Raw genomic sequence first — 10,601 nt, forward strand, 5'->3', positions numbered from 1 at the left:
TCGCGGGCGAGTCAGCGGTCGGTTGTCGCTGGCGCGTGCCTCGAGCCACGCCGGAATTTTCGGCGAGGAAGTGACACGCTGTGGCAGTGCTCGATTGGAGTAGTGGGCTAAAGACGCCGCAGCAGGTACAGGTCGGTCCACTGTTAGCGGTAACACTCGAGCGCGTGGCTCATGCTCCGCGCAGCGCCGTGCACGGGAATCGACGAAAACCTAGCGCAAGCGCGAAATGGCGCATGGGGCGGTGCACGCCGTGCGTCGTCTGCTGCTGACCCCTCACGCCCCCCCCCACCCCCCACTCACCCCACCACCCCGCCCCTCTCTGCGCTCCGCCTGCGAGCGGCGTGCGCACCTTTTTGCAAGGCGAACACTCCTCTTGAGCCGGGGTTGCGACGAAAACGATATAAATTAGAAAAGTTCCGTTTGAAGGTACGTCGAAGGCAGGTTTGGAGGCGCTGCTCTTCTGTGCGAAGTCAGATCAGGGTTTCTGAGCACGCGCACTTATAGAACAGTTTCAAATTAAGAACACTGATTCGCAGCGCGCGCAGCAGCAGCCATTGTGCATTTTCTCTCAGAATTCCGGTGTATGCATTCAGCGCGCACCTCGGAAACAGTCTGTATGGCACCAGTCGGTTTCAACCAAGCGCTGGGTTTCAAGTAAATCATAGGAAGCATAAATGAAACGTAGTATAGCAACAGTATAGTCTGTAAAGAGCCTATACTAGAAGACGGCTGAATGATTGGTGCCACAAAAGAAGGGAAACCAAGCGATGAAGTGGATATTTTTACTCCGAGCGATATAGCTTAGGTTGTGAGATCTTTAAAAATACAAACGCGCGAGAAAGTTTTAAAAGACGAGCCTAGGGGCATTTGCCACCGTCCCCTTTTAAAGGACAGCAGTAGCATCACCTTATTTATGATTGTGTGTTGCTTATGTTCTAGTCATGGTCATTTACTCCCCCTCGCCACCCTCTTCCTCTCCTCCCTCAGTTTTCTCGCGGCACCGGAATCGCCTCTTTTCTCGTGCGGTCACGTAGCCGCGCGCCCGCCACAGTGTTCAGCGGCCATGGCTCTCTGTCGCTGACCACAATGTCCCCAATTCGATTTCCGGTCACGGCGGCCGCATTCATATGGAGGAAGTATGCAAACAACGCTCGTGTACCTATATATGTGTTCAGGGTAAATAACGCCGGCCTGCTCAAGATTAACCTTGAGCCTGTTACGGAGCTCGCAGTGGCTTCTCATAAACAACAACCACCGAGCTCACGCTGTGCGTGCATGTAATATTTATTGGCAGCTCGCACCAAGCAAGTTTCACTTCCAGAAGCAGTAGCAGGTTCGCCGCCATTTGTTTCCGCAGTAGCCTCCTCTGCGGCCAATGTTCTGGCAGTGCCAGTTGCAAATCCATGCACTCACGGGGCAGCCAAAGCCTCGTCCTGCGAACAGACAGAGAGAGCATGGACGGGAAAGGTTGGTAGGTCCAAACAAAGTGTTAATATACGGGGCGTCTATGTAGATATTCGAAGATATATATACACATTGCTATGGTAAAGTGGCGCACTTCTACGCTCGTCTTTCAGGCAAAAGCGTAGAAGGAAGCCGTCCAATGGTGCAGCATTTGGCTTGTCGGCACAATGGCTGCCTGCCTCGCGACGGATGGAATGTAGTGACACGTGCTGCATGGCATCGTCTCGGCGGCCGCAGTGGCCGCGGTATCGTACAATGCAGGTTTACGCTAAGATCGTTGTCAACTGGAATACAGCAAGACAACGCTGGAATGAGAACGGAAGGCAAAGAAAGCAGCGGAGAAGCGCTGTGTAAGCAGACTTGTGCGAACTTGCAGAATCGCTACCCAATTTCCAGCGTAGCTGTGTCGTTCGAGCAACCGTAAGAAACACATCAGCTGCCTGTAATTATGATATATACGCTATAACGCTGTCCTTGTATGACTCGTTCATTTGAATCTGCGCGCGAAATTCTGCATCGCACGTGAACTTCCATCGTATGCGCTCCGGAGCGGTTCAACGCGCAATTTATTGCACAGGCCGTAATTTGCCTTTTCGGGGCTCTTCGAGCAAATATTCTGTCCCGCCCTATTTCCTCCTCTCATCTCCGGGTTCGCAACTTATCATGCGGTTGCAATATTAACCAAGAGGGAATGTCTATCGTAGTTAAATCTCGCACGAGCAGGAAACTTAAACTTTGCATACACACAGGTGAGAGCGCCTACATAACGCCTCCTAAAACTCTAAAGGCTGTGACGCATCACCAAAGCTTTAAGGACGATGAGCATAAAAGTCAACCAAACATACGTTTTTTTAAACAATAAATAGTGCTGTATTCTCTTCAAATGATTTCATATCATGACAAGCTTATATGCTAACCGTGCATGGAAGGCCTTTCAAAACGGTGCAATACTCATCCATGTGATTCCGCTTATTGGATGTGCAAGCGCAAGTGCTACTTGGTAGTTTTCTTTTAGTTGCTTTTTAATATTTTAAAGTATCTGAAAAACTACCCCTTTGGTAAAAAGTTATAAATATGTTTATTTACATTAACATCCTCATTATTTCACTATACGCCGAAAAGCGCTACGATAATTTTGGTGGGAAACCTTTGGTTAAGTCTACGCTGTCATCGCTTATCACAATGCCCCTTCGCAGTTGTTGGTCTTACTGAAAGCTCCCACATATTTTTTTTTCACGAGTGCTTTGAGAAAATAAAAATTCCCCTGAGCTTTTCAGAAAGGGCCTCCGTGGGCGTACCCAGAACACAAGCAAGTTTTTGAGCAAATTGACTTGGTCTAGTTGCCAAAGAGCACATGTTCTTTTTAGCGTCCAATGTGATAAATGCTGTGTGTGGCGTCATTAGTAACTAAAATGATCAAAGCAATGCCAGAAAAGCAGGCTTTGAAGCTCAGGGTGCCCCAGCTGTGGCGTGCTAGTGCTTGAACATGGTGCTGAGCGGGATGGACAACGACAAAATGTCCAGCGCTGGCTTCCGGGTCTCTGGCAAAAACTGAAGGAAGGCATAAGCACGAGAATGGAATCACTTGGATAGGCAGTCAGAACGAGCAAAAAATGTTGGATATTAAACCGCGGAAGCATCATCATCCTCATCAGCCTTGTTACACCCACTACTGGGCAAAGGCCTCTCCCATATTTCTCCAACTACCCCGGTCATGTACTATTTGTGGCCATGTTGTCCCTGCAAACTTCTTAATGTCATCCGCCAACCTAACTTTCTGCCGCCCCCTGCTACGCTTCCCTTCCCTTGGAATCCAGTCCGTAACCCTTAATGACCATCGGTTATCTTCCCTCCTCATTTCATGTCCTGCCCATGCCCATTTCTTTCTAAGATTAAACTTAAAGTTTTTTTGCTGTGTTAACTGCAATTTATCACCCCCTTAGCACTAACACTAATACTTTTCGCGCCACTAGTGAATACGCTGTGCAAAATAAAATAAACCGTTGCACGATGTTTCTGGTTGGCAACTTTGTACTGTACACATTGTTTGGCGTCCCTTATCATCCACAGGGACAACATGGCCACCATTAGCACATGACCGGGGTAGTTGGAGAAGTATGGGAGAGGCCTTTGCTCTGCAGTGGGGGTAGCCAGGAAGAAGAAGATGATGATGATGATGATGATCCACTGAATGCGATAAGCTCTTAGACATGTCTACACCGTTTGGTGCGAAAATTGTATCTCAGATCTAGTGTTTCTTAGCATAGGCCACATGTTGGTCCCATAGGCACTGTTGTTACTGAGGTATTCTTGAAGGAATGTCTCACCAAGAGGCGGTTTTCATATGATTAGCATTCGTTGGGAACTTCCTCCAGTTTGCGGTTTAGTGTTTAACCTCTTTTGCATGCCCGGTTATCCAAACTGTCTACTAGCTTGGGCAGCTCGGAACGGGTTGACTGCTGTCTCGCCGAGCAGGCAACTTCGGCATTGTGTATCTCATATTGCTGTGCTCACATTTTTGCGGCCAATCCCCCCAAATGGATGCACCAAGGTGACACAAGGGGAACGCAGCTTTTAAGTATGTAAGAGCGACAGGACCGCATTCACAACGGACACCACCGCACCGGACGCGACCGCTTGATACATAGTCATTGCAACGAAGTCTTAGCCCCTATACTTTAAGGATTTGGGAGGAGGGGCGGTTGCTGCGCCGCTTCAACTGGCGTGCACTGATTACAACAAGATATACTGTGACGCGGTATCATTCGGCAATGTGTTTGGCAGCGAGGTTGTGCTTTTGTGCGTGTGCTGATGTGCCCATAAGGTTTCGTGATTCACGAATGGCGTGGGACTGTAATAATTATCACAATATTCAGCATAACATATGAAGCATATCCCAGCACCAATTGCACACCAGTCGTTAGAATGATCGCTAATCTCATTAACATCGTCATTCATCTCCAAGGATGGATACGCCGCCATTGTTTTGTGCTCTTAATGCTTGCTGGAAACAAAAGGCCTACCTTGAGGACACCTGTGTATTTCAAACGAGCGGATGACAATTCCATTATTGACGCTCCAGTCTCCTCTTTTGTTTATTGTTTCCTTTTCCAGTAATCACTCTGATGTAGACGTATTACTTAAAACATTTGATGGCATTATGCGCTAATATACTTATATTTTGTCCGGTGAAGCCCGTCAAATGAAAGGACAAACATCCGTGGTACGATGCAGGAAATTACTGAACTTTCTCGGTTTCTTTTTTTTTCAGACTATAGGGCAAGAGATTTTTCTCTGTAGAATACAAACGGTCAGTTTCCTTTTTAACAATTTCCTCGGTTTATCTCAAAAGGTGCCGTTATTTCAGTTTTGGACTAGCAAGCCGGCACTTCATTTTTATGTTTCTTCTGCTTATTTTATGTTCTAATTCGCTAAGTACTGGTTAGGTGCATGCCATGGCCTATAACCAGTGTGGCACCCATCCAAAAGTAATGCATTCGCTCCTGCACTTACAAACCGCTAAGGTCGCCTGCGGATTGCGTTTGCCATCACTGAAGCAGGAACACGTGACCCCAAACAGCGCAGTTTTCCGCTGCTCAATTTCCAAGCGGCCGCGAAGCAACGAAGCCGCTTTTTCTATCTGAGCCTGCTGCGTCATTACTGTAGCAACGATAGAGTGACAGCATCGATCTCACCGTGCTGCTGCGCAGCCAACACGTGCTGATAAGAACTGCGAGTCCATTTACATGGAGCTTATTCTAGCAGCACTTCGAAAGCTTTTTTCATGTTGCGTCTGTGACGCGAATGTCGCTTGTATCGGGAGTCATACGTGCCCAGATACCCGTTCAAAAATCGCATCATGCGTTCTTGTTCGCTCGCAACATTCGGCCTAAATACAGCGAAAGTTACGTTGCGCTCCCGCATGATATACAGGAGGTAAGAAAATAGGTCTTTCTTGCAATATACAACGCCTACATTGTCTGAGGTTATCTATCTATCTATCTATCTATCTATCTATCTATCTATCTATCTATCTATCTATCTATCTATCTATCTATCTATCTATCTATCTATCTATCTATCTATCTATCTATCTATCTATTAGGTATGCTGCTAATGTTTCCAACTCGCCAAATTATCTCGAAATGGGCCTTCATTGCAAAGTGAAGCTTTATTTGCCTTCGTTTCTGGAAGCCTACATCCACTTTGATGCCTAGAGGCGCCTTCCCTGCAATCTTAGTCAGAAGTTATTTATCTGCACCTCTACATGACATCCACCGGACGATGCCCGTACGAACTTCAATTACACCTCCAAAGCGAAACTGAAGCAGCTCGCAGCGTAGTCTTTCTATTGCTTTCAAAACATCAAGAATATCCGTGCGACGCTAGCGTCTACGACACTTTTGCTGCGATTTTTGTTTCTTTGTTTTTCTGTTTAGCAGATCTAACTATTTTTAATGCAAGTAATATAAATTAAATGCCTCAAAGAACAACATCTGCTGGTTGACTATTATTCACAACATCAACAAATCAAATAACCAACAGTACGCTTTTTTGAAACTGCGCGATTTACCCTCACCAGCATTAGTGTGGTACTCACAACTCCGTTTATATTATTCATGTGCCTGCGACCACAGTTCATAACTTGCGTGACCATGACAAGTGCACACGCTTGACCAAAGTGACACTCTATCTTGGCTAGTTAGCATGCTGATATTTGCACGTGCACGCGCATTCACAAACCATACATCACGTGATTCAGTTGCTGCGATTGGGCTTCAAGCGCCACCTACTAAAAGAAATCCACGCAAACAATCCAAGGTTGGGACACGCACTGGGTACGTACGATCTGCACTCGGGGCTGTTCACGTAACCGAATTCCACACTCTCGTTAAATGAACTGAGATTCCATAAGCGCACAGAAAGAAAGCTCATAGAGGAAACTAAAAGCTTGAAACGTACCCTATAGGTTCTATCATGTGCAAAAATGAAGCATCGAAAGCTGCTTCTGATGCAGGCTGGAAATGTCTAATGTGCGTTACAACTTAAATGACTTGTCTATGCGGTACGTGTTACTGCCATTCTAACGCTTGTGAGCCTCTAGCGTGCGCTGTTTTATAGGCGTAACTTTAAATAAGTGTTTTCGGTTAAAGTTACCGGGCACTATTCTTCGAGCTGTCTTTGTTTCAGGCACACCGTTACGTTCTCTGCGTGTAAGTGTGTGCGCGTCAGCGTGCGCGCGGATCCTTAGACTATGGCAACAGCCTCCACGCACTGCGCAGCTCCAGCAGTCTCACAACGTCCGTTCTGATGCGTAAACTGAGCATCGACCAAAAGCGTACAGAGAAAGGCGTCTCGTGCGCTGCATACTTACGGACCCTGTGGTGCGCCTTTTCACTTTGCTCCTCGGTAGCAGACACGGAAGCCAGGATTGCTGCGTGAACACCATATGGAAACACTCAGAAACCACCACGTAACGGCTCAACTTCGCAGCTCTGCATACAGCACCAGTCTTAACAAGTGCGTGAGGCTGCATTCTGTACGAAAACCCCCGTGGTATGCTTTTTTTTTTCCTCTTTCGTGGTGTAACGAACGGCGCGACATCTCTGCTGAGCGACGGGCATCTTCACTATGCACTCGAAAACTGCGCGACAAGAAAGACAATGCTGGCGCATTGTGCGACATTCTATTCCTCAAACCCAGTTCCGTGGATGTTGTTTACCAAATTACAAATAAATATATACAGTAGCATCCCCGAGAGATGTCGATCCATAAATGTAAAACACGCGACTATTCGCCCGGCAACATCCTAAGATCCTGGGCTAGTAGTCTCACAATCAAACGAACACACGCGAGGCCAAATATTTATTTATTTATTTGTTTACTTATTTATTTATTTATTTATTTATTTATTTATTTATTTATTTATTTATTTATTTATTTATAATCCTCGCGCATAACATTTTTTCTCCATTGTTGCTGCACATGTATAACGCGCATGTTGCACAAAGAACTCTTTCATGCTATCGCAAGAACTCTTTCGCGATTACACGAACTCCTGTCAATAGCCCCCCCCCTCCCACCCCGAAGAAAGAAAAAGAAACTGTAAGCGGATGGCGCTCACAAGCAAAATCTCAGGGGCAAAGTGCACTTTTCTCGAGTACCAAATGTACCAGTGAATTGCATCATGGAGACTACAGCAACAAATGTCTTAAGCGTAGATATATATCCTCCTGAGACCCGGGATGTATTTGGGTGCACAGATTTTTCCCAAACTTTCAGAATAGGTCAGTAGGGTTATGAAGGTGAAAAGTGTTAAATGTTTTTTTCAATAGCCCTGATAGTTTCAGCACAGCGCGATGTCCAATATATTGGACACTGGGATGCTACCCGGTCTTTTTTCACCCAGCGCGCACGTAATGACGTACCGCAGATATTGCGCTCAAACTCGCGTGCAAAAATATTTTCATAACTCGAAAGAGAAAGTAGTGAATGAAGTACATAAAAAAGAGCATTCCTCGTCTCAACAAAAATTTTTCTCTTGTGTTTACTTCATGTGGGTATTTTCAAAACGCCTTTTTTTCCTTTGTGATGCAGAAGAAGAGCCGACATTTGGTGCAAAAGAACTTTGTTTTCATGTCGCAGCCCTGTAGTCTGCAACGGGCAGCGTTTGCAGTGTCTGCCTGCATTGAGCAGTGGGTAGTGCTCTTTTCTTGGGGTTCTCGAGGAGACAGTCGAGCCTGCTTTGATGGGAGATGCCACTCGGCTTCGTTCTCACTCTCCGTTTCATCCTGCTTCCCTTGAGCCACGATAATCTCAGCAACAGATTGGCGGAACTGCATATATTTGAGTATTTCTTTCCGCTGTTTCTTTAGTGAGCGTATGTCCCGCGTGCACTGCACCCAGGAGTTGCTGAGGGCAATGTCGAAGAGGTGAAAGAAGGCTCTGATTGTCCACTTGTTAACGCGTGCTTTTATCCTGTAGTAACTTATCATTCGGTCTGCCTTGTCGACACCACCCATCTTGGCGTTGTACATGCACACATCTGATCGAGGGATATCGATGTGTTTTTTTTTCTCTTACGAGACGGCCTGCCACAGCTGCCTTGCGAGTCCTAGCCATAGACTGAAAAAAGAAAAGTTGTCGGCTTAATTCATCAGACACACGAGGCCGGTCCCCCCCCCCCCTCCAAAAAAAAAGAGACGCGATTTCGTCGACAAGCGGCTAAATGCTAACAGAACTCGCCTGCTTTTCATAACAAGGCCATCGCAAAAGCGCGGTCAAAATAACCGGGTTGAGTCCTAGCGTCCAACGTAATGGACACGCGAAATCAAAGGAAGCGTAAAAAAAAGTAAGCGCGTTAACAGTTTAAATTTCGTATTCCGCGCGTACGCTGTTGTAATAACTTTATTATAAAATCAAGGATATGCCTTGAAAGCTGGTAGGAATACGAGAAATAGTGCTTACTTCTCCGGCAGCTGCCGTAATACGCCGCGCTGCTGAATGCCGCCATTGTGGAACTGTTTCGGTGGGAATTTGTACGATGTATTTTCATAAATGCTGCATAGATGGCGCAAGCAGGCGTCCAATAAGTTAGACAGCGTGGTTTTAGGAGGATGAAAGCCTTGTCACAGGAGTACTGTCTCACTTCTGAATGTCCAATATATTGGACAAATCCCCATAGCGGGGTCTCAGGAGGATATACTAAGGAAAAGAAAACTGCGCCTCTTTGTGACGCAACCTTCTCACCGGTCAGCACCGCCAGCAGAAAGACAGCGGAGAGGATCCTCATGTTAGAAGTCAAGCAGGTCTCAACGCACGAGGTTCCAATTGACTCAAGCGAATGCTGCTAGCTAGGCAAGGTTTCCAGTTATTGCTAGAAAAAGCTCCGAGTTTGAAGGCACTGTCGATGAGAAAAAAGTGCAAAAAAAAATAGAGATGACTTAGTGGTATTGTGGCTGCCGCGATTAAGAAGAGTGGTGTACGTATTCAAGATTTAAAAGCATCTCAAGATGTCTTTTGAGGTACAGGTACTTTGCAACTTCGGAACGTTCAGCTCAGCCTCACCTTACGCGATCACGAAGAGTCAACAAAAAAGCGTGGCAATCGGCCAACACGGAAGCGGTGAACGAAATAATTTTATACGGTAGAACTTAGGCGTTTCCGTGTCGAATAAAAAAAACGAAAAGTGGTATTCACTGAACATTACGTGCTTACGGTACAGTTCGGGAGCAACGACACCACTCGGTTATTATTCAACATCAGCAGCAAGCAAGTGCATTTCCAGGCAATAGCGGCCACCAGGTCCCAAAAGATCATCAAAGCACTACCCAAAGTGAACCGTCACCGAACACGGCACATACAACTCTGTTTCGAGTAACAGTTCTTAAACCACAGTGGAAAAGCAATGTAAACCCATTGCACCACTCCCTACTGGCATTTCGCTTGGCATGGTGTCCGTCCTTTTACACGCAGGGAACTTTTTTTTTTCATTTTGTTTTGTTGTTGCGCAAACGCTCACAATACACTTCTAATTTTAGTTACCCTGTAAACTCACAGTGCGCGCCCACGATACAAATTGAGCTTTTACCTGCAAGGATAGAAGTCCTGCAAAAAAGACACTACACGTACGGCAAGCTTCTTGCCTTATATATGGTGCTCCTTTTGCATGCGTACAATGTAGCGAATTCACAAACGTATGAGTGACAACGTCTATAAAGAACACGAGCGCGTGAAATTGAATACAACAAAGCGTTTTTATAACGTCATGAGCCAATTTTGCGAAGTGACAAGCCTACTTTTCCAATGTAAAAGATAGGTGACAGATTGTCTCCATTACGAAGTACAATGCGTATTCTATTCTGTGTTCAAGGTGACCTTCCCCCAGTTTTATGTACCCCCTTGGGGCCTCTGTCATGATTATCCTCAACTCATATTTTAATGAAAAGGTTTAGCTTTGTAGTTATAAACACTAATACGCTAAACTGAAATATCATTATCATGTTGTCACCATACAGGGTGTCCCAGTTAACTTTAGCCAGAGCTTAAGAATATGCGAATGCCACGTAGCTGGACAGAACCAAAGTAATTTTGTTTGCCGTCGCTTGGAAATACTCAAATTATTTTTTTTCATTCCG

At 45.9% G+C, this 10,601-nt stretch overlaps 1 protein-coding gene across 1 annotated transcript; it reads right to left on the minus strand.

The window, feature by feature from the left end:
- Positions 1–1,260: 1,260 nt before the first annotated feature.
- On the minus strand, positions 1,261–10,210 carry LOC142572971 (defensin-like). The gene is made up of 4 exons (XM_075682452.1): positions 10,055–10,210; positions 9,214–9,367; positions 6,839–6,898; positions 1,261–1,433 (listed from the first exon to the last, which is right to left on the minus strand). The coding sequence occupies exons 2-4, from the start codon at positions 9,254–9,256 to the stop codon at positions 1,312–1,314; spliced, it is 225 nt and encodes a 74-aa protein (XP_075538567.1). The 5' UTR covers positions 9,257–9,367; positions 10,055–10,210; the 3' UTR covers positions 1,261–1,311.
- Positions 10,211–10,601: the final 391 nt, after the last annotated feature.

The sequence above is a fragment of the Dermacentor variabilis genome, chromosome 2 (genome assembly GCF_050947875.1).
Source record: "Dermacentor variabilis isolate Ectoservices chromosome 2, ASM5094787v1, whole genome shotgun sequence".
Lineage (NCBI taxonomy): Eukaryota > Metazoa > Arthropoda > Arachnida > Ixodida > Ixodidae > Dermacentor > Dermacentor variabilis.

What these genes read in the sequence shown, in the direction of transcription:
- LOC142572971 (XM_075682452.1), bottom strand. Translation starts at nt 9,256, where the DNA reads ATGAGGATCCTCTCCGCTGTCTTTCTGCTGGCGGTGCTGACCG. An exon ending in TCTGCTGGCGGTGCTGACCG is followed by an intron (nt 6,899 to 9,213) that starts GTGAGAAGGTTG and finishes GTGTTCACGCAG; the next exon opens with CAATCCTGGCTTCCGTGTCT. An exon ending in AAAGGCGCACCACAGGGTCC is followed by an intron (nt 1,434 to 6,838) that starts GTAAGTATGCAG and finishes GTCTGTTCGCAG; the next exon opens with GACGAGGCTTTGGCTGCCCC.